General features: G+C 29.9%; 1 protein-coding gene across 1 annotated transcript in view; it reads left to right on the top strand.

Moving 5' to 3' along the window:
* LOC145585062 (nicastrin-like) overlaps window positions 1–16,792 on the top strand; it is a 33,633-nt gene that overhangs the window by 9,787 nt on the left and 7,054 nt on the right. Inside the window, exons 7-11 of the mRNA XM_081641808.1 lie at window positions 620–691; window positions 843–916; window positions 13,497–13,629; window positions 13,745–13,816; window positions 14,900–15,019. Coding sequence (XP_081497934.1) covers window positions 620–691; window positions 843–916; window positions 13,497–13,629; window positions 13,745–13,816; window positions 14,900–15,019 — 471 coding nt within the window. The remainder of the gene's footprint in view (window positions 1–619; window positions 692–842; window positions 917–13,496; window positions 13,630–13,744; window positions 13,817–14,899; window positions 15,020–16,792) is intronic.

Here is a 16,792-nt window from a genome sequence, read left to right as displayed (position 1 = left end):
AACAAATTAGACATGATGTGATTGTTAAGGACTCACTAGCATTCACATTTGTCTCATCTAAATAACCTTTTTCATCCCACAGGCTAAATTCACATAAGACAGTTTGGATTGTGTCAATCCCTTTCTGCCCCTCTCTTGTATGGAAGAGGTTGTTTTTTATAAGATGGATATATACGATACAAATTTATTTCTCTTTTAGACTTGTACAATGTTGAAATCTTTTCCCTTCATAATATTGATTTTTAAAAACACTATAAGCTCTTGGCCTTTCATAAATTAGCCGGGTAAAGCTCCTAGAAGGTAAATAAGAATGTCTGTGCATGTGTTTGTCTATGCATATGCGTATGTGTGTTTTCCATTTTGCAAGTGAAAATTCCCTTAAACTAATTTTAAACTAAATAATTAGTGGAAAAAAATTCCTAAAGTATGTTTGGCTATTTACTTTTTTATTCTTTTGATTATTCATCCTTTCTATTATATGTTATACATATGACAATTGAAATGAATTTGCAGTAAGAAAAAGGGTTTAAATAGCCATTTAGCCACTTCTGCTGTTTTCCTTTATGCATCAGTGCCCTTGCTATTTGTATTGTTAGTGATTTCTATTTGATTTATGCAGGTTGCTACTAAGAATGAAAAGAATAATAGGTCATACAGTCAGGATGTTGCTGAGTTTGATCTTGTTATGCAGGTGAACCTCGCTGTTATTCTTAGCTTTGTTGCATATAATCCTTTATAGCACATTCATTTTCTACAATTTTTAAGAATAAAAAATTGTTCGATATTAGCATTCAAACTTTAGCTATTCAATAACATTCTGTTACTTTTTTTTTTTGGTGTAGACAACAAAGTCTGATACTCGTGATTCGGAGTCTTGTTTGAAAGCAGGCACGTGCCTCCCCTTAGGTGGATATAGGTGAGAACTCTTTTCCATTGTCAATCTATGCAAAAAGATGTGAGTTATGCTCCTATTAATATAATTAATTATAGTGGTTATTTTGCATGTCAGCTGAAGTTTTATTAATATAATGTATTTATAGTGGTGGGGCTAATTATTGGAAAATTATCCCTCTAAATCTCTCCATTGTGAGAAGTCACCAAATTTTTTCCAATTCCAAAATAATTCAGTATAAAAAGTCCCAATTGCCCTTTGCACACATTAAGGATAGCAAAAATTGTGGAGTTTGGTTGATCATATACGATTTAGAAAAGGTGTGTCTAGTTTAATGTTTCTTAATAGAGGTGAGAGAAAGTGAATGGGAGAGGGAAATTAAAAAAAAAAAAAAAAAAAAACTAAACAATTGAAACCAATAAACATGTACTGAGACTTTCATGTTAGAAAAAACTTTTCAGTCAAGTGATAAGCTTCCTTTGTTTCAAAAAATAATAACACATTAACCAAAAATATGTGAAAGCTTTTTGGGTAAAGTGTGCAATTTTTATGAAATGAAGGTTGTATTTTTTTGAGGCCCAATTAAGAGCGATGAAAGAATAAACTTCCTCTATTTTTCATTAGTTGCAACATTTGTCATATCATGTTTGACGATGTGTAATTTGAAAAACTTGAAATTATGAAAATATAAATAGGGGTGATACTAACAAGACGTCACATTACTATATTTTCCTTTAAAAATAAATAATTAAAGAGAGTCAGAGTGGGTTGCTAGAATATTGCAAAAGTCAAACAATTGCAACTTAATAAAAATAGAGGAAGAATTTGTCGGAGGTAGGGTTTGGGACAGTCCACAATAATCAAATGAAATGAGACTTTCATTTAAGAAAACAAGATGAGAGGCGCATGCAATGCGTGCACGATTCTTTTTGCTTTCTATTTATTTGACAATGTTTGTACTTGTATAAAAATGTGTATTTTTTTTTTCTTTTTTTAAATTTTGTTTGAGATAAAGTTAATTTATTACTTAACATGCATAAATGATATTGTCCCCTTATTTTTGTTTTTTGACTCATACATTTACTTTCTCTCGACTAATAACTCACTATATACGAAAATTTCATCATACACCTAGGTATTTTACATGAGTTATAAAAACGCGGAAAGAACATTGTATACAAATACAAAAGTACATGAGCAAAAAAAAAAAAAATCAAAACGATTCTCCTCTTGATTTAAAAGATTGATTTGTTATTTTTATTTCTTGATTCATTATTTACATTCCATATTACTTTTGATAAACAAAATTTCATTCTTTTTGTTAAGAGAAAGAATTAGTTGGGTTTATAGAGAGAGAAACTATGGTAAATTTGAATTTCAAAGTGATTTAATGTTATTTCGAAGTTGATTTTATTGTTTCGATGAATCATTTAATTGAAAGATTGATGTAATTGACAAATTCGTTATTGGAGAAAAGGTATTTTCAAATATTTTTTGTTATCAATTTTTATGTTTTGTTGTTATTTTCTAAGGTTGAAGATGATGTTCTTCCTATTTTGATGAATGTTTTTTTATCATTTTTTTAGTTGCAATTTGTTCTTTACAATACAAACAATGTTCTTTAAGGTAATATATATTAACCATGTTCTTTGGTTATAATAATACAAATTATGTTCTTTAGGTATAATAATACAAATTATCTTCTTTTTACTTACTACCTCCGTTACAGGTTATGTGCAACGATTAGACATTTTCCTTCTCCGCTTTATGTTAAATTGTTGCACATAACCTGTAACGGAGGTGGTATATAATATGTTCTTATAATTTGAATTTCGAATTTTTGAAATTTAAGAAAGAAATTTTGAATTATATTTGTGTTAAATTAATTTTAGATAGAGAAATTTTTAATATCTGAATATTTTCTGATTCAAATGTAATATTTTGAAATATTTGACATTAAATTATTGGTGAAACTCAATTCATAATTATGTTTTACTTTTTTGATAATAAGTATCTCATAATATACAATGTTCTTTATATTTCAGTGATATGCTCTTTTATAAATTCATGATGTACTTTATAATTATTTGCTATGTTCTTTCCGCTTTAATTTGGGTGTATCATGCATATGGTATACCTGGGTGTACAAACCACCAATTGCACTATATAGCACGAAAAAGAAAATATTTCATTGCTGACATGGCCACATTATATATATGAAAAAAAAACTACCACTTTACCGGTTCACTATAATAAAGAAATATACTTACCTTCTAATTTCATCCAATAATTACAATATTCATTGAACTGTTAAAGCTAAAATAATTAATTAGTTTTTTTTTGTGTATGATACATTACAAATTACAATATCAACAAAAACTACGTTAATTTGTTAAAAAAACACCTACATCATTAATTTTATCCTAAGTAAAATCTATCACAATTATTGTAGCATATATTTGATTAACTTGCTTTGTTATGAATTACAAAGGTAAATTAAAGGTAAAAGGTACAATAGTTTGATCTTCCTCCATCACAATTTCTTCCTTTCACGATAATAAAATTTCATAGAAGTTATTTGCTTCTTCTCAATGTCCAAATTGCCATTTTACCCTGTAACCTTTGTAGCAAACAACATTTATAGGCCTCATAAAAAAAAATTTGTACTGTTTCCCATATATACCAAATGAGTGAAAAAATTTAATATGGTAATAAGCCTTTATAAAAAATAATTGCAAAGAGTACCAATGTACAATAGTAGATTTATAGTTGTTGAAACCTTTAATTTTTTCCTTACTAGCAACCAATTGACCATACTACTCAATTTTTTTAAAAAAAGGAAAAAAAAAAAACAAAAACTTCAATTGATGATTGACAAAAGGAAGCTAAGTACTCCATTGTTGGCAATAAATTTTGTATGTGAAACACTGAAACCCAATACTCACCAAAATCTTCTATTATTAGACACACACAAAATTCATCTTGCAATATCACATTATTTCTAAAAGCCAGTTAAAAACAATAAAATACTTCTAAAAACATTGTGAAATCAGGACAGTAAAAAAGAGGAAAAAAAAAAACCATATAGAGTTTAACATTTAAATTATTTATGAGTGGCAACATTATTCCCTATAGTAATGAGATATGGATTAAAATTACCTTTTATCTTATTAGAGTGATCACGTTCAAATTTCAACAAATTTTCACTTTGGGAGTAATTATGTAAAGAAACAACGAAATAAATTAAGAAGTTTGGATTGAACCAATCGCCTTATGCACTTACAATAAGGTGGAAATTAAGTGCCAATTTTTTTCAACATTAAGAGGTAAATGCAGTAAGAAAATTTACCTAATATTTTGAATTTGATAAATTACATGTAGCCATAGCCCATAACCTGTAATTGTTCTTTTACAATGAATTATTGATAAAAATTATATAAAGAAACTTATTGGTTGTGCAAGCAAGACTGCGAGAGGGTTAGTCGCTTTGAAAGTGGAATTGACTACTACTTTACAATTGATAATAGTAGAATTAAATTATAAGGATGATTTTTCCTATTTAAGGGGTTTTAATGCTTATGTTAAAGTAACTACCTACCTAGATTCCCTTAAAAAAAAAAAAAAAATGTAACTACCTAGATTTCCCTTAAAAATGTAACCACTAAAAAAAATCAGCTTAAGATGATAAGGAGAAAAAAAATAGGAGAGACTTAAGGAGAAAAATGCTTAATTAAAAAAAAAAAAAAAACCCTTTTATTTTACAATGAAAACCGTTTTAAATTTATTTTACTTTCTATTATTTTTGTAAGGGAAATTCTACATGGTAACACTCAATTTTTGCTACTTATATACGGTAACCCCCCTTTTATTTTATTTCACAAAATGACCCTAATTAAAGTTTTATTTTATTTTATAACCTTATTGAATTAGTTATCACTAAAACACAAACCATGGTAATTTTAATGATTAAATTACTTTTATGCGCCTACATACAACAATTTACACCATGGTCGTTGAAAACTACCCCAACTACCCCCTAAGACCATCTCCTATGGTGAGACTCAACTTTGAGTATTGAAATACAAAATGAGTTGTTTTTTACCTCCAATGGTTATACCCAGCCCACAATTTAGCAATTCACGTAAAGTCTAATTTCCCAATGGTGAGACTCTCTAAAGTATACTAATGTCATTTTCAATTTATGGCCCACCTAATTCATAATGTAAGTTTTTTTTTTAAAAAAAAATAAAAAATAAAAAATAAATAAATTACAAAATATGTTATAATATTGATAAAGGGCCTACACTTTTTGTCAAATGAGACTTAATGTTGAGTATAAATTTAGAAGTTTAGATACCAACTTATTGGTATCATTTGCAAAAAATACTCTCTCTCTCCTAAAAAAAACTCTCTGCCAACCCACCTTGCCCGTAAACCACCCTTCCAACTGAGAACAACCTCACCCAACCAAAAACAACCCCAACCATTGCCTGATAAGCGTTTAAAAATGGTCCACCCCCTTTATTACCCACACCACCCATTTCATTCGAAAATCTGACCCATATCGCTACCCCTTCGAAAATCCAACCCATATAAACCATCCGCCCCCTTCGAATATTTGTCCCCAACCACCCATGCCCTTCGAAATTGATTTGGAGCTTATTATGTGGGTCATTGCGAGATGCTGCTGTTTGTGGCTCAATGTTGTGGTTGTTGGCAGTGGCCGTGTCGAGGGTGAGGTAAGTTGGATGGTGGTGTTGATGGCAATGCACCGGAGGAGAGAGAAGTGAAGGAGGTGGTTGTAGGGAACAGTAAGATAGGGGAAGAGGAGAGAGAACTGATTTTTATTTATCTATATTCTAACCATAGTTTTTCAACTAAAAAATTTAAGTTAATACACTCACCAAGGTTATAAGATGGAATAATATTTTAATTAGGGCCATTTTGTGAAATAATGTAAAAGAGGGGTTACCATATATAAGTAGCAAAAATTGAGGGTTATCATGTAGAATTTCCCTTTTTTTAATGTTAAAAGAGGATCGTAGTAGTGAAGCACCCTAGATTAGGGAATGGTATTGTTTTTTTTTTTTTTTTTTATTTTTTTTTTATTTTTAATTTTCATTTATATCTATATATCCTCCATTGGAAAGAGAAAATTCCTAACCAAAAAAGGTGTTGCCTTTAAAGATTAACATAGATAAAATAAAAATTATCCTCCATTTTTTTACATAATTAATTATGGAATATCTATGTATACGTTGTACATGTGTTGAAATCTGAAAAAGTTGTATGTACATGTGTTGAAATTCCAGAAAAGCTGTATATATTTACATATTACGTTGATGATCAATGACTTGTGAATTCTTTGTTTCAGTGAGCCTTTTTGTCATTTATTTCTTTGTGAAAATATTGTTGAAAGAGTATTAACATAAATTACATGAAAAACTCTAAATTTGTATACAAATTATATATTTACATATCGCATAACGTACAAACTAAAAGTTGTCTCATGTAACTTGTTTATATATATATATATACAAAGTGCTAAACTGTATAAGTATATCTTTATGGAGCAACATCAACAACGAGTTGGCTTCGTGGTTGATTTTTAGTCATTTAAGTCTCCTAAAAAAAAAAAAAAATTGAGTTATCATAATATGAGTAAAAACATATATTACCTTCGATTTTTATTAGTTGCAACTTTGGAATATTTTATATCTCACAAATAATACCCTAAAGTTGCTACTAAAAAAAATCGAAGGTAGTATTATGTATGAGTAAGAAGTTCGGGATGTAAGAGTAAAAACATATATTATATACGAGTAAGAAGTTTGAGATGTAAGAGTATAAAAATTGAGTTATCATAATATGAGTGAAAACATATATTACATATTAAAAATTGTGACGATAAAGAAGTTTGGGATGTAAGAGTTAAAACATATGAGTTATCATAATATGTATGCAACAACATCATCATCTCTTTCTCATTTATCTGTGTTAATATATTATAAAATTGTTAGAAAAAGAAATTAATGAGATGGCAAGTAAGCAAGTTAAAGTATGTTGTATAGATAAACCTGTTTATGCAAGTCCTTTAATTGGGACACACACAAAAAGGAATTCAATTGTTGGTTGAACAAAATAAAATGCAATATTCCACTTTAGTCTTTGATTGTAATCTTCAGTGATAAACCATTTACCGAAATAAATACATAACAATTTTAAAAATTGATTAAAAATAATTTGGTGAATTTACCCTTGAATGATTTCAGGATTATATTCGTGGTGATTTGCCTTTGATCACCAAATAATTCACTTTATAATTGCAAATAGAATTTGTGGCAATTTGAACATGTCCTTTGATCACCAAATTAATTCACTTTATAATTGCAAATAAAGCATGCATCATACCATGTGAGGCTTTTGACATTAATATCAACCAACATCCTAAGAACTTTAATACTTTTCCCTCTAAATTATAATAAAAAAAATATATGGACAATTTATGAAGTATAACAATCCCAAAATAGTGTATGTTTTGAAAGATGGTGAGATATTACTCTTGGCCTTGATGGAAACTTTGATGTTGTAGTACGACGGGCATTTGATATCAAGAGTGTCCGATGCAACGAAAGACCACATGTTTGTATCCACTTAGCTTTTGATTGAGCAAAGTTATCAACTTATCATTATAGTACCTTTTTAAAAATTAAGATTGCATTAAATATTTTAAGTAACAAATTCGTTGATTTTGTAATTCTAATTACCACAAAATCCTTTTATATATATATATATATATATATATATATATATATATATATATATATATATATATATATATGATGCTTCCTAGCAAATTTTAGGTGTTGGTTGAAACCATTAATTTAATATTTTTTTTTAAGCATATAAAAAAATTACTACTATAATAAAAATAGAAGAAAGCATTACAATACTATTACTAACCATTTTCCTATTTCATGGGAAGTAGAATCATTGTGATTGATATAAAACCTTATGTACCTTCTGAATGTCAAATGTAGTGTACGTAACAGGTGAGTTTAGAATAACAAATTCAATATCTACATAAAATTAATCTTTTGTTGTAGCAAACTATGATATTATAATTCTATGTAATTAACTTTACCATTATAATTGTGAAGTTTGGACACTACATGCAAGTAAAGTGAGATTTTGATCATAATCATCTATTACTCTTTCACCAATTTCGTTGGCGAAGCTATTCCATATTGTCAATTTTATAGCAAAACAACTTTTAAAAAAAAAAAAATCTACTTTGATTAAGATAAGTAATATATAAAAATAATGTAAATAATAGTGCGTCAATTCAAGTTTATATATTACCTTTGATCTAGCAGCGTAATATCTTCTTTAATAGTACCCGATTCCGCTGAATTTCACTTGCATATATGATTAGTCCTACAACATCTAATGTTCAAAAAATAAAAAACGTAAAAAGGTAAAATAATAATTAAATCGTTATTAAAATACCCTTGAGTAATTCTCTTAATCATAATATCCCCATGGAACTTTCCAAATACACCATATACCCCTGAGTTTAACAAAAATGCCCCAAATACCCAAACGACTAACGGACGTCAAATTCGTTGTCATCAAGGGTTAATTGTGCCACGTGGCATTGCCTGGCTGATTAGTTCTCTTTCAAATTATTAAAATTTTAAAATAATTATTAAATAATTAGTAAAAAATCAAAAATTAAAAAAAAACAACCCTACCACCCTCCATGCCCCCACCACTGCGCCTCCCTTGACGCCGACACAAATCCCCCTTAAACCCTTACGCTGGCGCCGGGCCGACCCCTTGAAATCTCCCTTCCCTTCCCCTAAACCACCATCCCTCAACCAGCGGACCCAATTTGCCCCTCCCCCAACCATCTTCGCCCCTTCCCCTCGAACCACCACCTCGAAACCCTAAAACACCCCAATATCAAAATCTAGGGTTTTGATTTGGGGTTTTAGGGTTTCGATCGTGGGGGAGGTCTAGCGCCAGCGGTAGAGGGTGAGGCCGTGGGGCGGTTTCCAGTGGTTTTTTTTTCTAATTTTTGATTTTTTGAATTTTTCATAATTAATTAAATAGATTAAAAATACATCCAATCAACAGATATTAGAATTGATGTCAGTTAGTCATTTGGGTATTCGAGGCATTTTTTTTTAAACTCGAGGGTATATGGTGTATTTGAAAAGTTTCATGGGTATATTGTGAATAAGCGAATTACTATGGGGTATTTGATGAAAAAACCGTTGTAATTAAAAAAATGTAAAATGAAAGGTGATATAGTAACCTATCATCTTAATTCTTTGGATGCGTTTGAATGAGGTCACATCGTGCAAAGACATGAAGTTGTAAAAGTATTTCGGAAATCTTCGATGTCGGTTTCAACCAAGGATATTTCTATTTCCGTTATCACGAACTATTCGTAACCAATCGTCGGCTTGAATAACTTGTAACCTTTTAAAACACCTTCTTGAAATTTGCAAATAAAATTGACAACATCCTTTGTAAATATAATACCTTGAATTGGTTCTCGTTCTCCTTGTAATAAAAAATATAGATAAACATAAATGAGTATGTAATTAATTGTGAAATAATATAATTTCATAACTCCTCACATAGCCACGCACTTAAATGAGTATGTAAATGAGTAGCTAGAGGGCTCCAATTTTTTGCTTTAAGTCCAATAGTGTACGTATAATTAACTAGTGATGCAATTTAGTGGTAAGGATAGTTAATAAGGTTATTGTTTTTACTAAGCAGCAGTTCTAATACCATTAACTTCATTATGTTCTTTTTTTATTTTCTTTTCTTAAATAAATTATCATACATATATAATTTTTTTTTTTCTTTTTTTTGGTTTTTTGGTGAAGGAAATACCTTTTTATTCTTTGAAGAAACCTCTTTTCATTTTACTTTAAATTTCTTTGTAATATAACTACAGCCTAAATTCTTAATTTTCAATTTACTTTTTTTTTTTTAATTTTTTTAAATATAATTGCAGCCTAAAATCTTGTTATATTATATCGAAAATTCTTGTTATAATAAAAAATCTATGGCTATTTTCCTAAAAAAAAAAAAACACACACACACACACACACACTACAGTTATAGATGTAATAGATATTATGTGATTTTATTTCTCATATTCTTTTTTTCATACCACGTATCTCTAAAAGTATATATTGTTTTTACATTGCATATAGTTCAATTTTTTATAGCTATTTTAACAATAGTTAAAACTAGATTAGTTATTTATTCAAAATGATTTTTTTAAGAAATTATTTGTTCAAATTAAATTAATAAAAAAAATTCTTTTTAATATGAACGTAAAAACAATTACATAGAATACGGGCCCTAATTTATTCTTCTGCCCTTGAACCCGTGAAATCTCAGAAATGGCCTTATAGCTAGTCTTAATGATTGGCAAAATCGAAAAAAAGAAAAGAAACGAGATGATAAAACCTAATTCATCTATTATTACATGCCCTAAAAATTGACCTTTGGAATACCAACAATGCCCCATTAAATTGAAAAGAGAGCATTAATCTACGAAATTACGATTAAAAAATAATAAATTAGATGAAAGATGAGTAAAGGAAGAGCAACTACTACTTTTTCTCATATTTGTAATGGAGGATAATTGCTAGGGAGTAATTTGATAGTAGTGGAGGTGTGTTCACGTACTAATGCAACTCTTAATTTTAGGGAGCAGTTAAATGTATGGATAATGGGGAAGTTACTTTTTATTTTTTTCATTACTTAGTAAAGTGAAGGAGTATATAAAAATAGAAAAACGGAATGTTTATATGAAAAAAGATTTTTAAAAAAGGAAAGAAAAAGTAACCGTCAAAAGGTACAAACTACCCATTTTTTTTGGCAAATAAGTTACAATGAGCAATTGATCACTACCTATTGAGAAATTAGTTGTATTGGTATATCTTTTTAATCTTTGATAAAAAAAAGTTACACATTGATATATCTATAAATCTATAGAGATATTCTTTTTTTTTTGAAGAATATAAATATATATTAGGAATTATTATTTTATAAAAAGTCCTTGTATACTATATAGTTAGTACATGAATGTGATATATTCATGAGAAGGATTTGATGATTTCTTTAATGGAATTGTTTTTTTTTTAAACCAAAATTTAATTCAATTAAATATAATATAACTTTTATTATTGAATAGGATGTACTTGCATGCAGAAGTTTATTTGATATTTTTTTTATCCTTTTTTTTTTAATATCTTTGTATAATTCAATTACCGTTTAAAAAAAATAAAAGCATTTTTAGTAAATAATTTTTATTTCTATTAAAGGGTATTTTTGGAAAGGGAAAATTTTCAACCAAAAAAAGGGTCTTCCCTTTAAAGAGTAACATAGATATGTTATTAGAATTTAAATATTTTCTTCTCTATTATTTAAAAGGATGAAGTGTAATATAGTAGTTGTCTATTGTGGTTGCAAAAATAGTTAGGCGAAACAGATATGATGCTTTAATTGTGGATTGTCGTGATGCAAATTCAATTTTAAAGTCTTTAAGAATATTGTAGTAGTTTTACGCTATTGGAATAGTTAGAGTTAGTAGTATTGGATTTGATTCGTTAGTGGGGAGACATGGGGGTACTTTTTGAGTATAACACAAGACTTAGAGAGATTATGTTCAATATGGGGTGATTTGGGGTTAGAATGTTTAATTTGAATGCGTTAACATGTTTTTGTAATGCCACTTGTTGATACAAACAATTTTGGTTTGGTCAATTGAAATTCCTAAACAAACGGCCTAATTGAAATGATGCAACACACGTAAATTCCAATCCTTTAAGGGACTAGTAAACTATGTAGGTCTCCTAGTAAAACATTAAAAGATATGACTTATCCTAATTAGTGTAGTTTTAACATGCACGTCAATCGTCCTTTATTGTCTAACTATCCTCGTGTGTAACCAACCTTTAATAACAATAATTCAAAGATAGTGTTGACTTTGAAATTTGACCAAAGCTACTCAAATCCATATTAATACTAAATGGCTTTTGAAAAAAATGCAAGTATTATATTAAATAAAATTAATCACTTAATTACTCCTAAATTGTTGTTGTATTATTGTACATTTTTGTAGCAGGTTTTTGGTTTTTCTTTGTAGTCATTCTTTCTTAATACTCTCTCCATTTCCTTGTGTTCTACTGTTTTTTCTTTGTGATGATCGTTTTCATTTTTATCATCTTCTATCCCACATTGTGTTTCCCTAAACTCTCCATTACACATAATAAATCCCTTTCTATCTTTCTCCTTCTAAGAGCAAGTTTTGTAAGAGTATTTTTAGGGTTGGAAACGGATTCAATTAAACAATTACCGTTACCAAGTGTTTGGTTAGAAGGCTTGGGAAATATTTACTATTACCTAAGGGTAATGGTTTCCACCCATTTGTTACCTCTCTAAGCTAAGGTAACAATTACCTTTACCCTCAAACTAAAATAGAGTTAAGTTTTAGTGAATCCTTTCCATTTTTAAACCAAACAAAAAGGTAACGGTTAAATGATTCCTTTCCTTCTCCTTATTTGTTTCTTTTCCACTCCATTTCCAATATTCATACCAAACGCCCCCTACAAGTGTAAGTACTTACATGTTGGTCCCTGTCTTGAATTTTTGTGAAGGGTAAACAGGGAACTCCTAAGATTGACCACTTTGATTCCACCTTTGGAATTATAATATAAATACGATGATGGATTACGAGAAGTTATAACCATGAATTGAATAAATAGCTGAATCATTAAATGTATTACAGAAAGTGACTTAAAATAAATAAAATCTAATCTAAATCTAAGAAAGCCTGTTTAATTCGCATAAAGGTAAGGGGGAAGGAAAGGAATACAAACTGCAAAATGTGAAATACTGGAAAGGCAATAAGAAAAGGCTTTTTTATGGTTGGTGCCTCTTAATTAGAGGGGGTGCTGTTTTTTGTTTAGTACTTAGTAGTGACTGCTATAGCTGGTCTACAGCGATTTACTGATGCTTGAGTTCTATGGACAGTTGGGGTGTTTATAACTTGTTATAAAATTATAATTTATGTTCTATAGGGAGGGTTAATGATGGTCACAAAATTTTAAAAGTGAATCTTTTGTTGCGTGATCTTCCTAAAAAGGAAATCTTATTTTCTATGGAGGGATTGAGAATCATGTAGAAGGGCATTGGGGTTTTAGAAACTCAAAATGGGGAGAGGGAGTAACAAAATTGTGCATTCAAACAACCCTTTTGGGAAGTAAGGATAATCAATCTCTTTCACTTCCCTTTTTGTCACTCAAAATCAAACGGCCCCAACACTATTATGATGTGACCTCGTGTAATCTTTTATCAGTTGAACTGGTGGATATTGAGTGCAATATACTTAAGGCATAGGGTATCTTTGTCAGGCCATCTGCTGTTAGCTTCTTGTTTTTCTTTTCACATATTTTTCAGCTGCCTTTTTATTTGCTTTACAAAAAGGATAATATGTTGTTTCTTCTGTTCTATAATATATAAGTTTTTGTTTTGTTAATCTTATGTTGATGTTTGTTGATCTGAAGGGCAGTGTTTGGTCGTCTCTTCCTCCCATCATTCAGTCTTCCTCGGATGTAACCAAGCCTATTATACTGGCAATGGGAACTATGGATTCTGCTTCTTTTTTTCGTGACAAAGGCCTCGGTGCAGATTCACCTTTATCTGTAAGCTTTTGTTTGATGTTACTATGTTAAGAATAGTGATAGTTTAGAGAATCTTCATAAGCATGGAATTCTTTCTTTTTTGAATTAATGCTCGTCTCTTTTGAAATTTTTGTAGGGATTAGTTGCTCTGTTGGCAGCTGCTGATGCTCTTTCTCATTCTGATTATTTGAAGAGCTTTAAGAAGCAGGTGATTATAGTTTCCTTGTAATTAGGCGTCACATATGGATTTTCATTGAGTTTTTCTTTGAAACTTATTGGCCACTTAATAATTTTTTCTTATGGGCTGTGTCTTGGGACTCTGAAAATTATCGTAGTGTAGCTGCAATAATATCTCAAATATCTTTAAATTTGTGCTATGTGCCCAAACTATTATGTCATGTTCTTTGGTACGTTGTTGGCTTTTAGATTTAATTTAAGGCTTGGTAATATCACTGATAAGCATGACTAAATAAATCTATGAAGTTGCACAGTAGTAAGTCTAATAAGCTCATTGCCTATTGAATGATGATTGTTGGAGTAGCAGACTGCACTATGTTTGTATTTCATTATCTGAAGCGAGCTTTTTTTGAATGCTGGAATGATGGAAAAGTCTTGGTTCTCTATTATGCAAATGAGTATGTTAGGATGTTGGAAATTGTTAGGCATGTGTTGTATGATATCATAATCAGTTAGAGAAGGAGAGATGGAATATAGGACTTGAATATATATAAGAAGTGAATTAAGATAAATTCATTTGAAAAGTGTCATAGTGAGTTTGCTACGTTTACTTACAATCACAACAACTTAATTAGTAACATTATCTGAGTAACATAGTCAAGTAGTAATGCAAGTAAAATAAATGATGTTACTTCACACAAAAATATATAAACACGAGTCTTGTAAAAAAAAAAAAAGAAAAATTAAAAAGTCGTATTAACACAATTTAATTAGGTGATTTTTGACTAATTTTCCTTTATTATTTTTTACTTGAACAAATGGATTTCCTTCCCTGAATTCATATTACCCTTCCACGGATGGGGAGGAGGTCTACAAATTACTTCTTCACGTTTGCTGAGTGTTACTTAGTTACTATAGCTACACAGACCATGGAAAAGTGTAAATGTTGATCATGCATGTGAGTGCTTTTGCTTTTGCATTAAAGGGGAGAGAGCTTTATCAAATAAATTGAGCAACAATTAGGAAAACGGAAGAAGTAACACTCATATGAACACGTATCTGTTGATTTTCAGTATCTTGCCTTTTTTCTTATTTGCTTCTTACGTATATGCAGCTTGTTTTCCTGGTTCTTACTGGAGAGACCTGGGGTTTCCTTGGTAGCCGAAGGTTCTTGCATGAACTTGACCTGCAATCTGATGCTGTTGCAGGTCTCAATGACACATTTATTGAAATGGTAATATATTGCATTTAACATAAATTTTCCTTACTATATTAAATACTTGTATCACTTTTAAAATGCAGTAAGTTATATTCCATCCCAAAGTGACTATCATACCACACTTAACGTTTAGAACATATATCTTGCAAAGTGATTAGACGGATGTGTTCTGAAAACTTTTAACATACTCTGAGAGTGTTTATTAGAAATTTAATAACCAACCACACATGTATTAATATTGCTGCTGCACTCTCAATTAGTGGTAGTGTATATTTTCTTTTTTCTAAAAAAAAAGGAATGATACAAGGACTTAATATTCCAAACGCTTTTAGTGATAAAAATAGGAGAAAGTTTTCTTTTGTGTAAATGTCAATATTTGTGCATATAGCAATTTAAACTTTTAATGGATTCTAACAATTCATATTGTGATATAACTGTCCAAGACAGATTTTACTATTTTAGCATTTGCAGGGTGAGTTCAAACAAGTCGCAAATATGTTTTAAATCTTTACCAAACAATTATAGATAATAGAACAATATTATTTCCATATAGTTGTATGTTATTGTAATGTGTTGGCACTTGGCAAGTTGGCAGAATATGTTGGTCAAACTTTTATTATTGAAGTAATTGATAGTTTTCATTTAATTAACTAATATCAAAATATCTTAATGACTATGAAGAAGCTTCTTCCATATAGGATGAGTTAAGAAGTCAGATACATGTGGTACCTTATGATAAGTAATTCCATAATGATCTAAATATCAACAAATATCTACTATTTCACATTGATTTAGAAGCTCAAACACCACATGAATTTGCAATGGTTAGACATACTTTAATACTAGAGGAGAGAAAAACCATATACCCCAATTCCATTTGAGGTACTAGCTATTAGTCACATGGTCTTTTACCTTTTCTTAGAATTCTTTTTTTCAACTTATTTACTAGTAATTAATTTATTTTCTTGTTAAAATAAAGTGCATCTCATCTACGAAAGGCATGCTCCTTCGCCTTGCGCCTAGGCATCAATTACTTTTGTGCCTTTTAAAATCAAATTTGCACATATAATTTGTAGCTTATAAATTAAATGTTGATTTTAATATTGAATGACCAAGGAAGCTGATAATGTTAAACCAGTGGATGGAATCTTGTCTAGATCCCTATTGGATGATGTTGGCAGTTGTGGTTTTGTGGTGCCAAAAGGGGTGGAGCCCGCGGAGGAGAGATATAGGTGCTGATGGGAATGATAAGAGGTTGTGAGTATGGACTATGGAGTTCTTTAACTTTTTTTTTTTTTTTTTTTTTAAAAAAAAAAATCATTATTATTATCATAATTACTGGTTTCAAAGGTGCAGATGGGTTTGATTCATTTTGAGCCTGCACATGATAAATGTAATCTGGTTGAACCAGTAACTTTTGGGTAATTTGGAATTGGAGATAGCTTTTTATCCTCTCTCCTGCGCTTTGCTTTTCCCTCTACTAACATTTGATTTAATGTAGTGATGTTACAATTAAATATTTAAGTGCCATGTATGCAAATCTTATCCATTTGGGAGTGTCATGTTTACGACATAAGATTTTTTACAATGAAATGAAGTGTTGGGATCACTGTTACTCCGAAACCTTCCTTGGCCATGGGTGTCGCGTGTCAACACGACACGACGCGCGACACGACCCTTGACACGGCTCCGGGAAAGTGTTGACTCGAGGATCGGAAAAGTGTCTAAAATGGGTGTCGATTTTAGAAAGAGGGGATTAAGTTTGAACTTTGCATGCATCTAGAAAGA

This window comes from Chenopodium album, chromosome 16, assembly GCF_948465745.1.
Source record: "Chenopodium album chromosome 16, dcCheAlbu1.1, whole genome shotgun sequence".
Lineage (NCBI taxonomy): Eukaryota > Viridiplantae > Streptophyta > Magnoliopsida > Caryophyllales > Amaranthaceae > Chenopodium > Chenopodium album.
Note: the sequence above shows the minus strand (reverse complement) of the source record. Positions and strands in the feature narration are given on the sequence as shown.